This window comes from Ranitomeya variabilis, chromosome 5 (assembly GCF_051348905.1).
Source record: "Ranitomeya variabilis isolate aRanVar5 chromosome 5, aRanVar5.hap1, whole genome shotgun sequence".
In the NCBI taxonomy this organism is placed as follows: domain Eukaryota; kingdom Metazoa; phylum Chordata; class Amphibia; order Anura; family Dendrobatidae; genus Ranitomeya; species Ranitomeya variabilis.
This window is the reverse complement of record NC_135236.1, coordinates 332,393,445-332,418,329: the sequence shown is the minus strand read 5'-3', so window position 1 is coordinate 332,418,329 and position 24,885 is coordinate 332,393,445. Positions and strand designations below refer to the sequence as shown.

At 44.3% G+C, this 24,885-nt stretch overlaps 1 protein-coding gene across 1 annotated transcript in view; it reads left to right on the top strand.

Moving 5' to 3' along the window:
* Nucleotides 1-24,885, top strand: part of FBXL13 (F-box and leucine rich repeat protein 13) — a 377,146-nt gene that overhangs the window by 318,455 nt on the left and 33,806 nt on the right. Inside the window, exon 18 of the mRNA XM_077264721.1 lies at nucleotides 7,454-7,537. Coding sequence (XP_077120836.1) covers nucleotides 7,454-7,537 — 84 coding nt within the window. The remainder of the gene's footprint in view (nucleotides 1-7,453; nucleotides 7,538-24,885) is intronic.

The following is a 24,885-nucleotide window of genomic DNA, read 5'->3' as shown; positions in this document are numbered from 1 at the left end:
GCTAGAATATGTATGTAGTTTATTTATGAATATTTCAGAATAATGCAATGAATACACAGGATTCGTCCGGCGGGGCGCGACCAATTAGCGAAGCGTGGTTCAAATTCAGCGCCAATTCGCAGCCAGACTGCATCTTTCGCTGATTGTTCGCGGCCGGCCAGGCGCGACTAATTAGTGAAGCCAGGGCGAGCTCCAGGTTTTTGAGGGCCCCGGGCGAAAGAGTCTCACAGCCCACGTAGCATATAACACAGCCCACGTAGTATATAGCACAGCTACGTAGTATATAGCACAGCTACGTAGTATATAGCACAGCCACGTAGTATATAGCACAGCCACATAGTATATAGCACATCCACGTAGTATATTGCACAGCCACGTAGTATATTGCACAGCCACGTAGCATATAACACAGCCCACGTAGTATAAAGCACAGCCCACGTAGTATATAACACAGCCCATGCAGTATATAACACAGCCCACGTAGTATATAGCACAGCCCACGTAGTATATAGCACAGCCCACGTAGCATATAACACAGCCCACGTAGTATATAGCACAGCCACGTAGTATATAACACAACCACGTAGTATATAGCACAGCCACGTAGAAAATTGCACAGCTACGTAGTATATTGCACAGGCACGTAGTATATAGCACAGCCACGTAGTATATTGCACAGCCACATAGTATATTGCACAGCCACATAGTATATAACACAGCCCACGTAGTATATAGCACAGCCCACATAGTATATAGCATAGCCCATGCAGTATATAACACAGCCCATGTAGCATATAACACAGCCCACATAGTATATAGCATAGCCACGTAGTATATAGCACAGCCACGTCGTATATTGCACAGGCACGTAGTATATAGCACAGCCACATAGTATATTGCACAGCCACGTAGTATACAGGTCCTTCTCAAAAAATTAGCATATAGTGTTAAATTTCATTATTTACCATAATGTAATGATTACAATTAAACTTTCATATATTATAGATTCATTATCCACCAACTGAAATTTGTCAGGTCTTTTATTGTTTTAATACTGATGATTTTGGCATACAACTCCTGATAACCCAAAAAACCTGTCTCAATAAATTAGCATATCAAGAAAAGGTTCTCTAAACGACCTATTACCCTAATCTTCTGAATCAACTAATTAACTCTAAACACATGCAAAAGATACCTGAGGCTTTTAAAAACTCCCTGCCTGGTTCAATACTCAAAACCCCCATCATGGGTAAGACTAGCGACCTGACAGATGTCAAGAAGGCCATCATTGACACCCTCAAGCAAGAGGGTAAGACCCAGAAAGAAATTTCTCAACAAATAGGCTGTTCCCAGAGTGCTGTATCAAGGCACCTCAATGGTAAGTCTGTTGGAAGGAAACAATGTGGCAGAAAACGCTGTACAACGAGAAGAGGTGACCGGACCCTGAGGAAGATTGTGGAGAAGGACCAATTCCAGACCTTGGGGAACCTGAGGAAGCAGTGGACTGAGTCTGGTGTGCAGGAAATGGGCTACAGGTGCCGCATTCCCCAGGTAAAGCCACTTTTGAACCATAAACAGCGGCAGAAGCGCCTGACCTGGGCTACAGAGAAGCAGCACTGGACTGTTGCTAAGTGGTCCCAAGTACTTTTTTCTGATGAAAGCAAATTTTGCATGTCATTCGGAAATCAAGGTGCCAGAGTCTGGAGGAAGACTGGGGAGAAGGAAATGCCAAAATGCCTGAAGTCCAGTGTCAAGTACCCACAGTCAGTGATGGTGTGGGGTGCCATGTCAGCTGCTGGTGTTGGTCCACTGTGTTTCATCAAGGGCAGGGTCAATGCAGCTAGCTATCAGGAGATTTTGGAGCACTTCATGCTTCCATCGGCTGAAATGCTTTATGGAGATGAAGATTTCATTTTTCAGCACGACCTGCCACCTGCTCACAGTGCCAAAACCACTGGTAAATGGTTTACTGACCATGGTATTACTGTGCTCAATTGGCCTGCCAACTCTCCTGACCTGAACCCCATAGAGAATCTGTGGGATATTGTGAAGAGAAAGTTGAGAGACGCAAGACCCAACACTCTGGATGAGCTTAAGGCCGCTATTGAAGCATCCTGGGCCTCCATAACATCTCAGCAGTGTCACAGGCTGATTGCCTCCATGCCACGCCGCATTGAAGCAGTCATTTCTGCCAAAGGATTCCCGACCAAGTATTGAGTGCATAACTGAACATTATTATTTGATGGTTTTTTTGTTTGTTATTAAAAAACACTTTTATTTGATTGGAAGGGTGAAATATGCTAATTTATTGAGACAGGTTTTTTGGGTTATCAGGAGTTGTATGCCAAAATCATCAGTATTAAAACAATAAAAGACCTGACAAATTTCAGTTGGTGGATAATGAATCTATAATATATGAAAGTTTAATTGTAATCATTACATTATGGTAAATAATGAAATTTAACACTATATGCTAATTTTTTGAGAAGGACCTGTATAACACAGCCCACGTAGTATATAGCACAGCCCATGTAGTATATAACACAGCCCACGCAGTATATAACACAGCCCACATAGTATATAGCACAGCCCATGTAGTATATAACACAGCCCACGCAGTATATAACACCCCACGTAGTATATAGCACTGCCCATGCAGTATATAACACAGCCCACGTAGTACATAACACAGCCACATAGTATATAGCACAGCCACGTAGTATATTGCACAGCCACGTAGTATATAGCACAGCCTACATAGTATATAGCAGCACAGTGACGTAGTATATAACACAGCCCACACAGTATATAACACAGGCCACGTAGTATATAACACAGCCCACGTAGTATTTAGCAATGTGGGGACCATATCCCTGTTAAAAAAAAGAATTAAAATAAAAAATAGTTATATACTCACCTTCCGGCGGCCCCCGGATCCAGCCCAGACCTTTAGCGATGCTCCGTTCCCAGTAATGCCTTGCGGCAAAAATTTGATGTAGCGGTCTCGCGAGAACTCTACGTCATCTGGGGTCATTGCCGCAATGCATTCTTGGGACCGGAGCGTCGCGAGGAGCAGGAAAGGCTGCCGCGAACGCCGGAAGGTGAGAATATAATGATTTTTTTTTATTATTATTTTTAACATTATATGTTTTTACTATTGATGCTGCATAGGCAGCATCAATAGTAAAAAGTTGGTCACACTTACAGGGTTAGTGGCAGTGTTAACGGACTGCTTTATGCCGTGGTGTAACGCAGTCCGTTTAACGGACTGCTAAAACGCTATGTGGGCGCTGACTGGAGGGGAGTATGGAAGGGGCACTGACTGGAGGGGAGTATGGAGGGGGCACTGACTGGAGGGGAGTAGGGAGGGGCCAATTCATGGCCGGACTGTGCCTGTCGCTGATTGGTCGTGCCCAGCCAGCTGCGACCAATCAGCGACACGGGATTTCCGTTACAGACAAACAGAAGTGGACCTTAGACAATTATATATATAGATATACACACTTATATATATATATATACTTGTCTTTATATTTCATCGAGAGATAAATAGAATTGCCATGAATTCATTTGTCGGCTTCTGTAAAATCAATGCAGGAGCCGACAGGATAGAGAACTTGGTTTACATACAGTAAATAGATGCAGAATAGTTCGATATATAGATGTGTGTGACCAGGGCTGCCATCAGGGCATTACTGCCCTTACTACTGTATGGGGCCTGGTGATTAGAAGCAAAAAGGGGGGCCCGAACATGCTGGCAGCCCGGTACACTCGGTCCCCCCTCTCTTTGCCTCTCCTAATCCAGGCCCTAGACATTTTGTTCAAGGCTACTGAATGCCCGATGCATAACAACACTGTGGTGTTTTAAAGATCCACCTACAGTGTTGTTAATGCATCCGGCGAATGGAAATTGGCACTACACCTTTAAGCTGCGGCTGGCCGGGGTGCATCATGGTCCTTCCTGACATCACACGCTGCTCCACTTCCTCATTCCAGAGCAGAGCTTCATGCAGTGTGTCACGCGGGGGCGGATGACAAATGAGCAGGTGGAGGCGGCGGCGGGTGGGGAGCAGGGTGAGTCTCACTCTCTCCGGTGATCGCGTCTGCTGAGCCGTATATCTAATCCTATCCTCTGTGATCCCATCTGCTGAGCCGTGTATCTAATCATCTCCTGTGTGATACTGACTGCTGAGCCATGTATCTAATCCTCTCCTGTGTGAGGGTGGAGGCAGAACTGGGGGTGGAGCCTGGACGGAGTTTCAAGGGGGCCCTTGAAATTTTGGCAGTATGGGGCCCTGAAATTCCTAGTGGCAGCCTTGTTTGTGACCAATACAATTAGTTTAGTGTGTGTGCAAATTAGGGGACATGTATGTATTTAATAAAAGAGTCTTTTCGGGGAAAAAATGGCATGGGCGCCAGAGAGGGAAAGCCAGCGACTGGGGGCAGATGTTTATAGCCTGGGAATGGACCATGGTTATTGCTCCCCTTAACTACAAATATCTGCCCCCAGCCGCCCCAGAAATGGCGCATCTCTAAGATGCGCCAATTCTGACACTTAGCCTCTCTCTTCCCACTGCCCTGTAGCGGTGGCATATGGGGTAATAGTTGGGGGTTGATACAATACAAAGGTGGCAAGGTGACATCAAGCCGGCTTGGTAATGGAGATGTGTCAATAAGACACCTATCCATTACTAATCCTATAGTTGGTAAAGGGTTAAATAAAAACACAGCCAGAATAAAGTATTTTAATGAAATCAAACAACACACAGTTTCCCATCTGTATTGTTCTGCTAATCCACGCGACGCCCTCAATCTCCTGTAATAAATAAAGCTGTGTTTGTATTATCACTGTTGAAGTTTATTATTATATCCATTGCCTTACTTGTGCATTTCTCTGTAGCCCAGACAATACTCACAGGGTAAGTCTGCTTAGCCACCAGTCTCTACCAGGAGGTTTAGACACAACTTCTCCCTTCAGATAGGACATCTATTAAATGCCTAGATACATTCTTCGAATCAATGATATTCCAAGCAGCTGCAAATTCTGCAGAATTCTAAAATAGAGCCATAAAATCACATCTTCCACTACCAGCTATCAAAATAGCTAAGGGCACGCATAAGACAAATCTCCTCCTGCACGGCATTTGCTCCTCAACCATGAAATGTATTCATAGCTCAAAATTAAACTATAAAACCTAGCCAAAAGTATATTAAGATAATCATAGAGAACAGATCGCTTCTGATTGTAAGTCAGGCTGCTTTCAAATGATTTTCCACCAAATATCAACATTACAGATGCTGAAAAATAGAAGTGACTATGTAGGGTACGGATCTCAAACCTGTAACTCTCCAGCTGTTGCAAAACTACATTCCCAGCATGCCTTGACCACCTGAAGACTATCACGATGTAGACCACTGATCTGGTATATATCTATTATATATTGTCCAAAGCAAATCCCAATTGTCCCAACTACAAGATTTCATGCTCAGCAAATTTTTGTGGTCATTTTAGGCTAAAACTCTGCGACCAAATGTTTGCTGGGAGTAACTATAACTTATGCAAACATCAATACACAGCACTTCAGATTGGGCTATTCTAGGGGTGTGAACTGTTACCCTGTTCCTGCCCCTGAAGGCAACAGACGCGCTACAGTGGGGAAAATAAGTAATTCATACACAGCCAAGTTTGCAAGTTTTCCCACCTTCAAAGAATAGAGAGGTCTGTAATTTTTATCATAGGTACACTTCCAACTGTGAGAGATAGAATCTAAAAATAAAAACCAGATCACCAAATCACATTGTATGAGTTTTACATAATTCAATTGCATTTTATTGCATGAAATAAGTATTTGATCACCTACCAACCAGCAAGAATCCTACCTCTCACATACCTATTAGTCTTCTATAAGAAGCCTTCCTACTCTGCACTCATTACCTGTATTAATTGCACCTGTTTGATCTCGTTACCTTTATAAAAGACACATGTCCACACATTCAATTAATCACACTCCAATCTCTCCACCATGGCCAAGACCAAAGAGCTGTCTAAGGACACCAGGGACAAACTTGTAGACCAGCACAAGGCTGAGACGGGCTACAGGACAATAGGCAAGCAGCTTGGTGAGAAGGCAACAACTATTGGCTCAATTATTAGAAAATGGAAGAAACGCAAGATGACTGCCAATCTTCCTCGGTCTGGGTCTCCAAGCAGCCTGACTTACAATCAGAAGTGATCTGTTCTCTATGATTATCTTAATAAACTTTTGGCTAGGTTTTATAGTTTCATTTTGAGCTATGAATACATTTCATGGTTGAGGAGCAAATGCCGTCCAGGAGATTTGTCTTACGCGTGCCGTTAGTTATTTTGATAGCTGGTAGTGGAAGATGTGATTTTATGGCTCTATTTTAGAATTCTGCAGAATTTTTTAGTTGCTTGGAATATCATTGATTCGAAGAATGTATCTAGGCATTTAATAGATGTCCTATCTGAAGGGAGATGTTCTTTGTGTCTAAACCTCCTGGTAGAGACTGGTGGCTAAGCAGACTTACCCTGTGAGCATTGTCTGGGCTACAGAGAAATGCACAGGTAAGGCAATGGATATAATAATAAACTTCATCAGTGATAATACAAACACAGCTTTGGTACATCGACGTTGGATATTTATTTTATTTCCACCGACCATATCTGAAAATGTCATTTGCTTGGTGGTCCTTAAACAATACCAGTCAGCCATTATGAAGCCACATATTTCTGTCATGCTCTGATTACTCCAGTAGGTAATGCAGTGCTCTCCCATTCTCTCTATACCATCGTAATGCGAAATTGTAAGTTGTTATTCTCTTTACATCACCACTTTATGGCCTGGGCCAGCAGGCTGGTACTTTATAGACCAGTGATAATAAGGAACAGGATGATGAAAGGAACTTGCTGGACATTCCAGGCCCATTAATTACATGGACAATTGCCAGAGGCAAACTCTGTACATATAGCATCATATAAAGCGGCATTCACATCTGGAGCCCAGATCACACATTACTCACTCAGCATTTTACTGCACACAGAACATAAAGCACAGTTCCTGACCGACAGGATTTTCTGCTTAAGCCATATGTAAATGATAGGGAAATGAGTGTTCCCTTTGGATACTTTATTTAAACCATACCACTTTAACTGTGCTGCTTTTTGAGCCTAATGATTTGTGATGTAGGGCTCAGCAAGATATTTCATAGTGTCCGTGGTGGTGTTTCCACAAATATTGGAATCCTTGACTAAAGAGAAGCCTTACCTCATCTGAAATGTATGTAAGATCGAGTCAGGTATCTGTGCAGATACAACATGGTAATTCCTTGGCAGAAGAAATGGGAAACAGAGAAAAACGATCAAAGTATCTCCTGACTTCAAACTCAAGTCAATCGTCTGAAGTAACCAGATTGTCATTATTGTATTTTACAGGGACTGATGGCTCTTGGGGCCCAGAGTAAAATAAGAGAGCTTTGTGTGTCAGAGTGCTTGGGAGTGACGGACATCGGTATTCAGGTAACGTAGTATGAAGGCAGCACGGTGGCTCAGTGGTTAGCACTGCAGCGCTGGGTCCTGGGTTCAAATCCCACCAACATCTGCAAGGAGTTTGTATGTTCTCCCCCTGTTTGCATGGGTTCCCTCCGGGTTCTCCAATTTCCTCCCACACTTCAAAGTCACACTGATAGGGAATTTAGATTGTGAACCCCAATGGGGACAGTGATGATAATGTCTGTAATGGCGCTATAAGTGAGTAAAATAAATAAATATATAAAGTATATTAGTAAGCGGAAAATGGAACACGGCACTCCAAGCCCAATGTTAAGTGCTCAAGTAGGGTTCTTCCACGATTATATAGTGGGAAGAACTATAAACTAACAAATTGCAATGTATATTTGTCCTGTTTATTATTAGGCAATACAGAACTGTGATGTTTAATGAAAACTGCATGACCTTTCTGAAACATCGAATTGTAGGAGCTAAACAGAATGGAAAAGAGAAGCTCTGAGACTAGCGGTATGACAATTCTGGATAATACGGGATAATTATCTTTATTTCTATAACATATTCCGCAGCACTTTACATTTTAGAGGGGACTTGTGCAGACAATAACAGACATTACAGAATAACAATAATCACATAAACAACAGCTACCAAGAGGGGGCCCTGCTCGCAAGCTTACAATCCGCTGCTCAGTGTGCTTCTGTTTTGCATTCTGATTAGCTCCTGTATAGCAATGTTTGCCAAACGCCATGTAATTTCACTGAAACCTCACATTTTTAATTGGCTAACAGTAAACTGAACAACTATTATTTTTAATTTCAAAGAGTTTCGTGTTCTTTAAACAACAGGATATTAACATATATTTCAAATTATACATGTAACTAAATATTTTTCTACTTTTTGAACATTGTTTTTGTCTAGTCAGGATAAAGGGTTTTCTCAAGAGTCTTTTGCTTCTCTGCCTCCCGGCTTCCTGGTTGCCAGAGGCGGTCTACCAGGCTGCTAGCAAAGGCAGCTCTGACTCTGCAGCATGGAGGAAACACAGAGGGACTGAGGCTAGTTGGATCCAGCAAGCAGACTATATAGCACAGAGCTTGCGAGTGGCGTGTGCTAATTGCCTAAAGGTACCTTCACACGAAGCGACGCTGCAGCGATAGCGACAACGATGCCGATCGCTGCAGCGTCGCTGTTTGATCGCTGGAGAGCTGTCACACAGACCGCTCTCCAGCGACCAACGATGCCGAGGTCCCCGGGTAACCAGGGTAAACATCGGGTTGCTAAGCGCAGGGCCGCGCTTAGTAACCCGATGTTTACCCTGGTTACCAGCGTAAAAGTAAAAAAAACAAACAGTACATGCTCACCTGCGCGTCCCCCAGCGTCTGCTTCCTGACACTGACTGAGCTCCGGCCCTAACAGCAGAGCGGTGATGTCACCGCTGTGCTTTCACTTTCGGGCCGGCGCTCAGTAAGTGTCAGGAAGCAGACGCTGGGGGACGCGCAGGTGAGTATGTACTGTTTGTTTTTTTTTACTTTTACGCTGGTAACCAGGGTAAACATCGGGTTACTAAGCGCGGCCCTGCGCTTGGTAACCCGATGTTTACCCTGGTTACCAGTGTAAAACATTGCTGGTATCGTTGCTTTTGCTTTCAAACACAACGATACACAGCGATCGGACGACCAAATAAAGTTCTGGACTTTATTCAGCGACCAGCGACATCACAGCAGGATCCTGATCGCTGCTGCGTGTCAAACGAAACGATATCGCTAGCCAGGACGCTGCAACGTCACGGATCGCTAGCGATGTCGTTTCGTGTGAAGGTACCTTAAGTTATCACCAGTCTGAGCCCACAGGGGTGGCTAGTAACCTTGTCAGTGAGCTGCACTCTATAAAATTAAAAGTTCCTCTGTTGTTAAGAATAGAGAGGATTAGGTTACTTGTTTTTGAAAGCTCTTTGCACTTTAACACATTTGACATCCCCACAAATTCCTTATTCATTGCAAAATAATACACTGCTCAAAAAAATAAAGGGAACATTAAAATCCCCACATCCTAGATATCACTGAATGAAATATTCCAGTTGTAAATCTTTATTCATTACATAGTGGAATGTGTTGAGAACAATAAAACCTAAAAATGATCAACGTAAAGCGCAATATCCCACGGAGGTCTGGAGTTGGACTGATGCTCAAAATCAAAGTGGAAAATGAAGTTACAGGCTGATCCAACTTCAGTGGAAATGCCTCAAGACAAGGAAATGATGCTCAGTAGTGTGTGTGGCCTCCATGTGCCTGTATGACCTCCCTACAATGCCTGGGCATACTCCTGATGAGGTGGCGGATGGTCTCCTGAGGGATCTCCTCCCAGACCTGGACTAAAGCATCCGCCAACTCCTGGACAGTCTGTGGTGCAACATGACGTTGGTGGATGGTGTGAGACATGATGTCTCAGATGTGTTCAATCGGATTCAGGTCTGGGGAACGGGCGGGCCAGTCCATAGCTTCAATGCCTTCATCTTGCAGGAACTGCTGACACACTCCAGCCACATGAGGTCTGGCTTTGTCCTGCATTAGGAGGAACCCAGGGCCAACTGCACCAGCATATGGTCTCACAAGGGGTCTGAGGATCTCATCTCGGTACCTAATGGCAGTCAGGCTACCTCTGGCGAGAACATGGGAGGGCTGTGCGGCCCTCCAAAGAAATGCCACCCCACACCATTACTGACCCACTGCCCAACCAGTCATGCTGAAGGATGTTGCAGGCAGCAAATTGCTCTCCACGGCATCTCCAGACTCTGTCACGTAAGTCACATGTGCTCAGTGTGAACCTGCTTTCATCTGTGAAGAGCACAGGGCGACAGTGGCGAATTTGCCAATCCTGGTGTTCTGTGGCAAATGCCAAGCGTTCTGCATGGTGTTGGGCTGTGAGCACAACCCCGATCTGTGGACGTCGGGCACTCAGACCATCCTCATGGAGTTGGTTTCTAACCGTTTGTGCAGACACATGCACATTTGTGGCCTGCTGGAGGTCATTTTGCAGGGCTCTGGCAGTGCTCCTCCTGTTCCTCCTTGCATAAAGGCTGAGTTAGTGGTCCTGCTGCTGAGTTGTTGCCCTCCTACGGCCCCCTCCACGTCTCCTGGTGTACTGGCCTGTCTCCTGGTAGCGCCTCCAGCCTCTGGACACTACGCTGACAGACACAGGAAACCTTCTTGCCAAAACTCGCATTGATGTGCCATCCTGGATGAGCTGCACTACCTGAGCCACTTGTGTGGGTTGTAGAGTCCGTCTCATGCTACCACGAGTGTGAAAACACAACCAACATTCAAAAGTGACCAAAACATCAGCCAGAAAGCATTGGCACTGAGATGTGGTCTGAGGTCCCCACCTGCAGAACCACTCCTTTATTGAGGGTGTCTTGATAATTGCCAATAATTTACATCTGTTGTCTATTCCATTTGCACAACAGCATGTGAAATTGATTGTCAAACAGTGTTGCTTCATAAGTGGACAGTTTGATTTCACAGATGTTTGATTTACTTGGAGTTATATTCTGTTGTTTAAGTGTTCTCTTTATTTTTTGTGCAGTGTATTTAGCTGCAATGTAACAAAAATTGTCTGGACACAGAGTTGAAAATAAGAGAAGATAGTGTTGATACAAATGCAAAAATAACACTTTATATATGTACACCACTCATGAAATTAGATCATTTTATTCAAATTAGATCCTGAAAATAAGCTAAAAGACTGAGCAACCATATAACACCTATGAACATGTGCATTTAAAGCTGCATTAACTTTAAAAGATAATTGTGAATGAGTGTTTTTAAGAAAGCTTCTTCACCATAATGTTTCAGTGTAAACAGGCTGCTGATCACCCAATGAACGAGCAAAACACTCATTAATAATCTTTTACGCCGCACATAAAATTCATCATGCTTGCCATAGCATCGTCTTGTGTAAACAGGACTAGCACTGCCGAGAACAATGGTGACCTAGACTACGTTTCATCATTTACTTTGATCTGCCTGTGTAACAGATTTATGCGACTGCCGATTGGTAAAAGTTTACTGATAGGTGATCGTTTTGTGCCACTGGTTGATTTGTGTAGATAAAAAATCTGTTAGCACCCCTTGGAAGAAGGGGGAATTTGCATATTGGGAATACTAAACTTCAAAAGCCCATGTAGCTCTTGTAGTGATATATCTCGTTTCACATATAAAATGTTGGGAAAGCCCCTCTTTAACCCTCTTTTTTATGTATGCACAATGACTTAAGTTCTTATTTCCATTGTCTATTGAAAAGTCTCCAAGGAAATGTTCTGGTTGTTTAGGTGGTTTCTGACAAACCTAAAACAGACAAATTACTTGTGGAGTAGTAATTTCCACTTTAGTATTTTTATAGTCTTACAATTCATTCCTCATGATAGATTAATGAGCAGAGACACTTAACAAAGCAGAGAGGTTTGCAGATGCTTCTAGAGCTTTGGAAGAAATCTCAGTCTAATTTATACCTTGTCAGGGTTCACAGATGAGAAATGGTTCTACCACATTGTCTACTGACTTCACCTCCACGCAGTTCTGCTCTTTGTAGTGTGTAGGTTCTGCTGAGTGTTCCTTTGAAATTTATATGACAGGTAAATATTTCCTGATATTTGTACAAAAAAGGCAAAAATTGACAACCCCAGGATAGAAAAGGAATCTACGCCTTTATAGTATGTACCAGAGGTGTATCTAGGTTTTTCGGCACCCCGAGGAAGAATTCAGCTTGGCGCCCCCCCTCATTCACATGCGATTTGCACACTTACAGTCATGTGCTGACTAGCTTCTCTTCCTAATTCTCTCAATGTTCAGTGAAAAACTTAGAGAAGCAGGAAGAAAAGCTAATTGTCACATGACGCAAGTATGTAAATGGCATGAGTGACGTGGCCATGTGATGACTGCAGGAACCCGCTAGCTGAATCCTGACAGTGAGTATATTGAACACTTTTAGGCTTGGCACCCCTTAGCTTGTCAGATGGCCCAACCAAAAGGTATGAACTGGGATATAAACTGGTGTGCATGCAGCATGTAAGTGTATGTTCACACTAGCCACTAAAAAGGCAAAAAACAAAGACAGAAACATCATAATTAAATACCCTGCAGTAAATCAATAGCATAGTACATGAAAATAATATACGGCACTTAGTTAATATGTTTTTTTTTATTAAAAAAAAATGCGAAAGCCATCCCGCCTCATCACGGCAACCGTAATTAGGACAGGCCTAACTCTAATATTGAAAACCTTACCGTTTGTCAAGTGACAAGTATGTAGATAAGGGCTGAGAGGGACTGAGCCAAACTAGTGGACACACAGCCAAGGGAGATCGCATTAATAATGCCCAGCTCAAAAGAAAGGCAGGCCATACCTTTATATGCACATAGCATAACAGGAGAACCAAGAGTCAAAACTAGCCAATAGTTTACACAAAAACTTATTTTTATTGACAAAAATCAGTCACATAAACATTAGTATACCATATCATAATAAATACTTAGTAAAAAGCACATAGTGACTATATCCATGCGTACATTGAAAGGATCCAGGTACTGAGACAGAACAATAGTAATATAATCAACTATTGAAAAAATTACATGCAAAAATAATGCATACACACATGGGGTTGGCTATTTAAGGGCATGTGTTGGTTAAACCAAATGGTATGCTCCAATATTCTAAGAGTCCAAACATGTCCCCAATGCGCCAACATAAATGTATAAATCACACATTACGCAAGTGAATTACCCATATGTGTAGAGGCGTCCTGTCAGAGTCCCGGAGTCCGTACCCCAACGCGCGTTTCGCGTTCAATCTTTACCGCTTCCTCCGGGGGCCTGAGGATATCACACACACACATCAGTTATCACACACACACTACAGATATCACACACACACACACTACAGATATCACACACACACACACACACACACACACATACTACAGATATCACACACACACTACAGATATCACACACACACATCATATTACAGATATCACACACATACTAGTTATCACACACACTACAGATATCACACACACACACACACAGACATACTACAGATATCACACACACACTACAGATATCACACACACACACAACATACTACAGATATCACACACATACTACAGTTATCACACACACACTACAGATATCACACACACACACACACACACTACAGATATCACACACACACACACACACACACACACACACACACACACACACACACACACACACACACACACACACACCAGAGATACCAGCTCATATACACAACTCACAATCTCCTCTCTGGTACAGGGGTGGCTGATGTAAACCGGCTGCAGCTCCTCAGCTTCTCCTGACTAAAGCGGCTCTGTCCCGCACCTCCCCCCTGCTCTCGCCTTCTGTCCCGGGGTTATTTTGGCTTTCTCTTAAATACGATCTCATTCAGACGTACATGAGATGTATGAGAAGGGAAAAATACAGACTGAGAAGCTGTCTCATCGTGATGACTGGAGCTGCTTCCTGTCTCTCACGTGCCCTGGCTGCCCCCTTCCCCTAGATACGCCTCGGACTGTTGCCGTGCAGGAGGAATCTCCTGCACTGCAACATGGTGGGTGCCAGCACAGCCCGCACAGTGGTCTATCCAGCACAGCCCGCAGAGTGGTCTATCCAGCACAGCCCGCACAGTGGTCTATCCAGCACAGCCCGCACAGTGGTTTATCCAGCACAGCCCGCACAGTGGTCTATCCAGCACAGCCCGCACAGTGGTCCATCCAGCACAGCCCGCACAGTGGTCTATCCAGCACAGCCCGCACAGTGGTCTATCCAGCACAGCCCGCAAAGTGGTCTATCCAGCACAGCCCGCTCAGTGGTCTATACAGCACAGCCCGCACAGTGGTATATCCAGCACAGCCCACACAGTGGTATATCCAGCACAGCCCGCACAGTGGTATATACAGCACAGCCCGCATCTCTCGCCCCCCCCCCCCCCCCCGAGAATGCCCCCACAGTCCAGTAAAAAAAACAAAAAAACACTCTCCTTACCTTTCCTCTTGCCAGCGTTGCTTCCTGCTCCGGTCTCAGGCTCGGCTGCAGTCTGCCCGGGACACAGCAGGTGCGCGATGATATGACGTCATCGCGCACCCGGAGTGTCAGAGGCAGAGCCGGGAATGATGGGAGAGGGAGCGTCTGTAGACGCTCTCTCCTCCGTCATTGCATTCAACTGCATATAGTTGAATGCGACGGCAGGGGGGGTGAGTCGGCGGCGGCGGGGGGAGGCGGATCGAGCGGCCCATGACTGGCACCGGCTCTTCTGGCATTTGCCAGAAGTGCCCGATGGCCAGTCCGGCCCTGCTCTGACCTGCCGGCCCCGGGCCCCCGACCTGCCGGGCCCGGTCGCAATGGCGACCGCTGTAACCGCGGTAGTTACGCCCCGTCCATACTGTACAATGGCCACACATAGTGCTCCATACTGTACAATGGCCACACATAGTGCTCTATACTGTACAATGGCCACACATGATGCTCCATACTGTACAATGGCCACACATGATATTGCCTACAGTATAATGGCCACACATAGTTACTCCTACACACGCGGCTGAGCTCCGTACACATTGCACATGCGGCTCCCCTCCGTACACCTCGTACACACCCCGCTCCCCTCCGTACACCTCGTACACACCCGGCTCCGCTCCGTACACCTTGCACACACGGCTCCGCTCCGTATACCTCGTACACACATGGCTCCGCTCCGTACACCTCGTACACACACGGCTACGCTCCGTACACCTCGTACACACACGGCTACGCTCCGTACACCTCGTACACACGCGGCTACGCTCCGTACACCTTGCACACACGGCTCCGCTCTGTACACCTCATACACACGTGGCTCCGGTCCGTACACATCGTACACACCCGGCTCTGCTCCATATACCTCATACACACACGGCTCCGCTCCGTACACCTCATACACACCTAGCTCCGCTCCATACACCTCGTACACACCCGGCTCCTCTCCGTACACCTCATACACACCCGGCTCCGCTCCGTACACCTCGTACACACCCGGCTCTGCTCCATATACCTCGTACACACCCGGCTCCGCTCCGTACACCTCATACACACACGGCTCCGCTCCATATACCTCATACACACATGGTTTCGTCTCCGTACACCTCGTACACACACGGCTCCGCTCCGTACACCTCATACACACGCGGCTCTGGTCCGTACACCTCCTACACACCCGGCTCCGCACCATACACACACGGCTCCGCTCCATACACCGCATACACACCCAGCTCCACTCCGTACACCTCATACACACCCAGCTCCGCTCCGTACACCTCGTACACACCCAGCTCCGCTCCGTACACCTCGTACACACCCGGCTCCGCTCCGTACACCTCATACACACACGGCTCCGCTCTGTACACCTCATACACACACGGCTCCGCTCCATATACCTCATACACACATGGTTTCGTCTCCGTACACCTCGTACACACACGGCTCCGCTCCGTACACCTCATACACACCCAGCTCCGCTCCGTACACCTCGTACACACCCGGCTCTGCTCCATATACCTCGTACACACCCGGCTCCGCTCCGTACACCTCATACACACACGGCTCCGCTCCATATACCTCATACACACATGGTTTCGTCTCCATACACCTCGTACACACACGGCTCCGCTCCGTACACCTCATACACACGCGGCTCTGGTCCGTACACCTCGTACACACCCGGCTCCGCACCATACACACACGGCTCTGCTCCATACACCGCATACACACCCAGCTCCGCTCCGTACACCTCATACACACCCAGCTCCGCTCCGTACACCTCGTACACACCCAGCTCCGCTCCGTACACCTCGTACACACCCAGCTCCGCTCCGTACACCTCGTACACACCCGGCTCCGCTCCGTACACCTCATACACACACGGCTCCGCTCTGTACACCTCATACACACACTGCTCTGCTACATCCACACAAACCCCTCCTGACCTCACACAAAAGCTTACCCTCCTCCAGCACGATGACAACCAGCACTGCACTACTGTCCTGCACTACATGGAAGCCCTTGATCATGTGACTCTGACTCCTCCCCTCCAGTGACCTCATCACAGGTCCTGTGCGCACAGAGCAGCTGGTGTGCGGCTCTCTACGGTGGAGGGGCTCTGCTTCTGGACAAGTGCAGTCCCACCCGTGATCACGCATGCACTGAGAGAGTGCACGTGCCCCAGGGCCTGTAAAGAAGATTTATTTAAAGGGCCGGCGGCCCATTTTGTAGCTCAGAGTTCTTAGGGGCCCGCCCAGTCTGCTGGACTGGGCGGGCCCCTAAGCACTGCGGGCCCCGTCGCAATTGCGACCCCTGCGACCGCGGTAGTTACACCCTGCATACGGTCAAGCTGCTCCCACAACAGCTCAATGGGGTTGAGATCTGGTGACTGCGCTGGCCACTCCATTACACATAGAATACCAGCTGCCTTCTTCTTCCCTAAATAGTTCTTGCATAATTTGGAGGTGTGCTTTGGGTCATTGTCCTGTTGTAGGATGAAATTGGCTCCAATCAAGAGCTGTCCACAGGGTATGGCATGGCGTTGCAAACTGGAGTGATAGCCTTCCTTATTGAAAATCCCTTTAACTTGCACAAATCTCCCACTTTACCAGCACCAAAGCAACCCCAGACCATCACATTACCTCCACCATGGTTGACATTTGGCGTCAGGCACTCTTCCAGCATCCTTTCAGTTGTTCTGCATCTCACAAATGTTCTACTGTGTGATCCAAACACCTCAAACTTGGAATCGTCTGTCCATAACACTTTTTTCCAATCTTCCTCTGTCCAATGTCTGTGTTCTTTTGCCCATATTAATCTTTTCCTTTTATTAGCCAGTCTCGGCTATGGCTTTTTCTTTGCCACTCTGCCCTGAAGGCCAGCATCCTGGAGTCGCCTCTTCACTGTAGATGTTGACGCTGCTGTTTTGCGTGTACTATTTAATGAAGCTGCCAGTTGAGGACCTGTGAGGCATCCATTTCTCAAACTACAGACTCTAATGTACCTGTCTTGTTGCTCAGTTGTGCAGCGGAGCCTCCCACTTCTCTTTCTACTCTGGTTAGAGACTGTTTGTGCTCTCCTCTGAAGGGAGTAGTACACACCGTTGTAGCAAATCTTCAGTTTCTTGGCAATTTCTCACATGGAATAGCCTTCATTTCTTTTTTAATCAAGTACTTTTTATTAAGGCATATATCAAAAATGTAATACAGTCTGACACAAACTTCAGACAGATACCAAAATTACAAAGCAGATTGAAACATTTTCATTTAACATAAACTAGCCCCTTTATCCAGTACCCCCCCAAACCCCATCCCAATATCCTTTATTATCAAACTGGTACATCTCCTCTTGATAAATTTATACACCGCTTCACAAAAGCTCAGCCACACAAGTACAATTTCTGCAGAGGTAATTAACCGACTCCCAACCTACAATGCAATAGCTCAACAGACGCCACACCCGGATAATTCATCCATCCGCCACACACATTTTCAAATTTTGTATGTTGACCTCTCTTCATGTAAATATTCCTTTCCATGAGGACAATAAAGTTTATTTCATTCACAAACTATTTTCTGACTGGTAGTTTTTCATCTAACCAATGCATCACAATAAGCTTCCTAGCAGCATATAGCAATCTTGCAAAAGCCAGTTTCCCACATTCATCCGTAGCAATATCATCCATACATCCTAAGAGGCAAGTCAGCGGGTTATGCACAATATTTACCCCCATCACTTCTTGAATCATATTGAGCACTTTCACCCAAAAGGGCTGAAGGCGAGAACACGACCACATCATGTGTAGAAGGTCGGCTCCTTCCTCAGAACACCTTTGACATTTTGAGTTTCCTCTCAGACCTGCCTTCATCATCTATAACGGGGTCCTGTAAACTTTATAGACTAAATATAGCTGTGACACCCTTTTAGCCTCACTTAAAGAAACCTAGGGAATATATTGCAATATAGACTCCCACTGAGACTCCAATAAAGGACCCAGATCTGCCATCCATTTTTCCCTCAACATTAACGAATGTCTCAGTAAAAAAGTGTCCAACAGGCCCCTGTACATCAAAGTTATGACCCCCTTCGAATTCCTCTGAGGTGCTATGAGATTCAACAAACTATCTGACTGCAGAACCACACGTGACACTTCGTTTTGTTTATTTAGGGCATGTCTCAGCTGCAGATACTGGAAAAACATCTTCTGGCTCAGAGGAAACTCATTCCTGAGCATTTCAAACGTTTTAATAAAACCATCATCGAACAACTGAGACATGAACCAAATGCCAATACACCTCCACTGACCAAACCCCTGCAATCTCATGAGCTCCATCATTCTAGGGTCAAACCAAATCGACGCATATCGCATAAATTCTGTCACCCCCCTCCACTGTTTAATTTTCTGCCAAACTTTCCCCATCATAACTATGGTTGGGAATTTTTCTGGGTTCAATCTAAATCTACTCGCTTCCAAACTAGCTAACAATGGACCCTTCCCGACTATATATTCAGTAGCCTTCATTTCTAAGAATAAGAATAGACTGTCGAGTTTCACATGAAAGTTCTTTTTTTCTGGCTATTTTGAGAGTTTAATGGAACCAACAAATGTAATGCTCCAGATTCTCAACTAGCTCAAAGGAAGGTCAGGTTTGTAGGTTCTATAATCAGCCAAACTGTTTTCAGCTGTGCTAATATACTTGCACAAGGGTTTTCAAGGGTATTCTAACCATCCATTAGCCTTCTTACACAGTTAGCAAACACAAAGTACCAAAAGAACACTGGAGTGATGGTTGTTGGAAATGGGCCTCTATACACCTATGAAGATATTGCATTACAAACCAGACGTTTGCAGCTAGAATAGTCATTTACCACATTAACAATGTATAGAGTGAGTGTATTTCTGAATCATTTAATGTTAGCTTAATTGGAAAAAAACTGTGCTTTTCTTTAAAAAATAAGGAAATTTCTAAGTGCCCTAAACTTTGGAACGGTAGTGTAACGGTGTGGTCTGCATTTCTTTTGAGCTGGGCATTATTGATGTGGTCTTCCTTGGCTGTGTGTGCTCTAGTTGGGCTCAGTCCTGCTCAGCCCTTATCTACATGCATGTCACTTGACAAGTGGTAAGGTTTTTAGTATTAAGCCTAGGCCTGTCCCAACTACGGTCGCCGTGACGAGGCGGGATGGCTTTCATATTTTGTTTTAATAAAAAAAACATGTTAACTAAGTACCGTATATTATTTTCATGCACTATGCTACTTATTTATTTACTGCATGGTATGTAATCATTATGTCTCTGTCTTAAGTTATGAATTTTTACATGTGCACAGGATCAGAACCAATGACAACACAAGAATCCACCAGCAGTACAGAAATACATCATCAGAGCCACCAGCAGTGCAAAAATTCATCATCTGAATCACAATCAGTACAGAAATACAGCATCAAAACTATCATCATTACAGGAATACATTACTAGAACCACCATCAGTACAGCAATACATCACCATGACCACCTTCAGTGCAGAAATACGTCACCAACACCACCATAAGCACCAGAACCACCATCAGTACATGAATACATCACTAGGATCACCATGAGTACACAAATTCAGCACCATAACCACCATCAGTACATGGTACATCAATTGTATGCATTTGTATTGCATGAACCTACACCCTCCAGTAAATCCAGATACTGTGAGTTGCTGCTATCAGTCATCATCACACTGCGAACCACACAGGAACCACAGTACAGATGAGACTTAATCAGTATGACAAACAAACATTTACATCCAGGTACCTTAAAAATTGGAGTAGTTCTCTTTCTTTTCTTCATCTTGTTCAGATGCCATAATGAGTTTTCACAGCCACAGCTCATCTCTGAAGACTTTCATCTTCTCTGGTCTTATGCAGCAAAATTCCCAAGTTACCCTTAAAAACAGCAGTGTCATTATAATGCTCCTAAATAAAAAATATCTGCCCTACTCGGTGTCCCTGAATAAATAATGTCTCCTCATTATGTTCCCTGTACAAAATATGATTCACACATTTTTCCTCTTATGGTACATGACATGCCCTCCATACTGCCTTCTCCTTTCCATAATGGGACCCATCTTCACACTGTCCTCTCACACTGTGTCCCCTATAATGCCCATTCTTTATACTGTGCTCCCTCATCACACTCCCCCTCCTTGGCGTACTGTCCCCACTTTTCTATCTCCTCATGCTGCATCCTCTCCACACCACCCTCCCCACACTATCCAGTCTCTATTCTGTCTTCACCAGATTTTTCTCATCCTTATACTGTATCCTTATATTATTTCCCTCAATAGTCTCCTGACACATCTCCTGCTCCCCGTACTGTTTCCGTACGCATTCCCCCCTCGCTCCCCATTCTGTGTCCGCACCAATCCCCACTCACTCCTCATACTGTGTACTTCGCATACATTGCCTCCCTCACTCCCTATACTGTGTCTGTACCCATCTTGCCCCCTCCCTCTTCATAATGCAGCACTTCTCTATTTATGGCTATTGAGATATATATGTACACACAAAAGTGAGTCAAAAGGTTTCCGTTATATCAAAATTTCCATTGGCTGCACTGTCTTACCAGCACTTTCCGTACAAGGTAGCTGTCTCTGCAGTAACTGCTGTACTGGTCCTCAAAATCCCCCCCTCCTCTCTCCCCATACTGTGTCTGCACCCATACTCCCCTCGCTCTCATTACTGTGCCTGCACTCAACCCCCTCGCTCCCCATACAGTGTCTTAAAATTTCCCCCCTTACTCCTCATACTGTGTCTGCACCCATCCCATCCCTTCGCTCCCCATACTGTGTCTGCATCCATCCCCCTATTGCTAGTGTGTCCTCAAATTTTCTGCCCCCTCGTTTGTTCCCCACACTGTGTCCACATACATTGCCCCCTTGCTCCCCATACTGTGTCCACATACATTCCCCCCACACTCTCCTCATACTGTGTATTTAAATTTCTTCCCCTACTTACAATAAATCTTCGGTGTCTTCAGCTCCATTGGAGCACTTACCACACCAAACTTCTGCTCCTATGCAGCACCGAGGAGTGACGTCACCCTGACCTGTAAGTGCCGTCAGTCAGGGCTTCAATTGTACTAGCACCTAAAAGACTCATGTACAATTGATCACTGGGAGCCAGCGCGCTGCACCTTCTCTGAGCTGGCTGTCAGCTTGACAGCCAGCTCAGAGAATGTCCGACTCCCACTATGGGGGGCAGCAAAATGCTGCTGGCTGTGACCGAGGCAAATGCCCAACCTAGATACGTCCCTGGTATATGCTACATGTGAACACAGACCAAAATTGTGCAATCTCTATTGTGTATATTTGTGTATATATATATATATATATATATATACACACACACACACACTGTATCTTGCTTGTAATATGTTAGTATCGGTTAACCTCTTGCCACTACACATTGATCACCCCTAAGAATTTTGCTTCCAGGGCAACTGCTCTTGTAATCCCCACCCCACCCCTCACAGGAAAGTATTGTCATAAGGACAGTGCCGCATATCTACTATTTTACATGCGGCTTAGAAGAAAAGATGGATTGTTTAGCCTGAATGCGGTGTAAGCACGTATAGCATAAAAGGATACAGGACAAATTAAAATACAAAAAATATATATTCTTTTACTATATCATGAAATTCTAGAGTACAAATGCGTTATGAAAATAGGGTGTAGGTTTGGAAGGGCACCTGGGAACAGCACCTGAACTTGCCCTGCACAGTCACAACACAGTATTATTATTATTATTATTATTATTATTTATTTACATCTAGTAAACCTTCCATATGCTCAGCATATGTAAAGATAGGTATAGAGAGGTAGGCATGCCTCAATAAAGTAAGATGAAAGTCAGCAGTTAAAAATAGATAGCATTAGGAGAGTGGAAATGCCGGTTATGGAGTGGATCACTAAAGAAGTTGATCTATACACTAAATATACCACCAACAAAAATAATACACAGGAGTTATTAATATTATTATTATGTTATTAAAATCATAAAGGCAGCCATAGACCTACTATGGATTTACTAGGCATAGAGAAGAAATTCATGATGAAAAAGTAAATATGCAGGGGACCAGGGGCCACTGCTCCTGATGCGCGATTTCTATAAAGGGGTGTAGCTTAATTTTGGTGCAAGATGTTGGTCTAGAATTAAGTTAACCAATGGGTGGTATAAAGTTAGGCAAAAATGTCTAAAGATTCACTAAATTTATCATTGGGAATGAAATGTGATATATGATATGACTGTGATATATTTTGGATACAAATTGCCTCTTTAGAAAAGAAGAGAACTTGAAATCTAGTGCTACCTATTGGAAGTGTGAATCCTTAGGTCCATATTGACTTTTAGGAATGCTACTTACAAAAGATGGCTCTGGAGTTCAAGTCTTCTTTCCCTCTGAAAAGGAAATTTGCATATATAATTTCCCAGAGGAGAATTACATGACCTAAAATTCTTCTTACATTGGCATGTCACTCTCCACAAGGAGAAGTCCAAATTGTGATCAGCACTCCACTATGGATTGTGGTGCATATGGAAATGAATAGCATAAGAACAAAGAACTTCTGACACTCACATATGTCAAAAATCTTGATTCTTATATTCAAAACCTGAACACGTTTCAACTCCTCCGGAGCTTTCAACTGCAGAGGAGCTGAAACATGTTCAATCCTATACAGAAGAATCAAGATCTATGACATATATTTGAGTGCTGGGAGTTCTTTGTTCTCCACAAGGAGAGACTCCATACAGTGTAGTTTGATTTTACACTACTTACATATAAGACAAGACTAGTACATTTGCCCCATTGATTTAGTGCTATTCACTAAATTCTCACCAAATGTATGTACCGTAGTCCTTTCCATGAAATTCTTGCAAAATGCTGATTGAGGGTGTTGTCTTGCAGATATCAGATTCTTGGGCTGCTCAGAGTTTCTTCATTTGACCTTACATTCAGTCTCATTAGTTCAGAATGGCTTCTGTTCTGCAGAGGAAAATACTGGCATTCACATATATAAATCTGTACATCTTATACAACAGAAATACATTAGACATGTTGGTGTCAGTAGCTTTGTCTAGAATATATCACCATTTGCTAAGTCGAAGAATTAGCATGAAATGCAGCTGTGAGAATATCAGTTAAATCAATAGGACAGCTGCTTTTTCTGTTCTGATCTTGCTAGCAAGATGTAGGAAACATTTTAACATTTACAAGATGTTAATGTTTTTTGTGCCAGAAAAATACTGATGCAGCTGTATAGAGAAAGTTTAGTCAAATTTCAGTCTTGAAACCTTAGAAAACTACCAGGCATAGTGAGAAAGAAGTTACAAGTAAAGAAGAATAGTATCAAGCCGTATTAATGACTGTCAACATGTATGGGATTGGAGATAATAGAGACCATATGTATATCTACTGTACAGGTCCATACATGACTCTTCTGTTTATGACTCCTCTTCCTCTACTTAAACTTAAGGGGGTTGTCCAGTGAAAATTATAATTGCCTGTGATTTGATTTTCCCGAAAGCCATGCCCATGATAGAACCCGTGAGAGAGGGCTCCACCGTCCCACTTCCTCCTTCAGTGGTTACTTGAGTAGTCAAGTAGAAGCCGTCCAAATATATCATTATCATCATCAAAATTTATACACTCACTCAACTTTACTCTTCACATCATGTGAAAAGAAAAAAAACCTCAACCAAATACTAGCCAGAAAGAGGGATTACGAAAGGGTGCAGCACCCATTAAAGAACACAATCTGATAGGGAGGAAACACCACTCCTAAGATTTTACACCTGATGGGAAGATCTGAACATTAATCCAGCCTAATGGATAGTGTTTAATAAATAATGAAAGTTCTAGAGATTATTCAATCAGGACAATAACCCTTTTGATTGGGAACTTCCATGAGAAAGTGCTGGCAATCTCACTGGAGGCACATAAATTGATAACAAATAACTAGTGTAACAAGAACTCTTCTTTCATTTGAGGAGAGGAATTATATTCATACACCTGCAGTATCTATATGCTTGATTATCTTCTGGGATTGGGAATAAACAGAAGAAGAGTAGGACAATTGCCAACAACAGAGAATCCTGGAAGCCATTACCCCAAAGAGGCCAGGTCTGGTCAAACAGTAAACACCTGACATCAAAAACTGTAGTAAAAAGAGGATTTATTTAGATATTATGTACTTCTTAAATGAGATAACCATCACTAGAGTA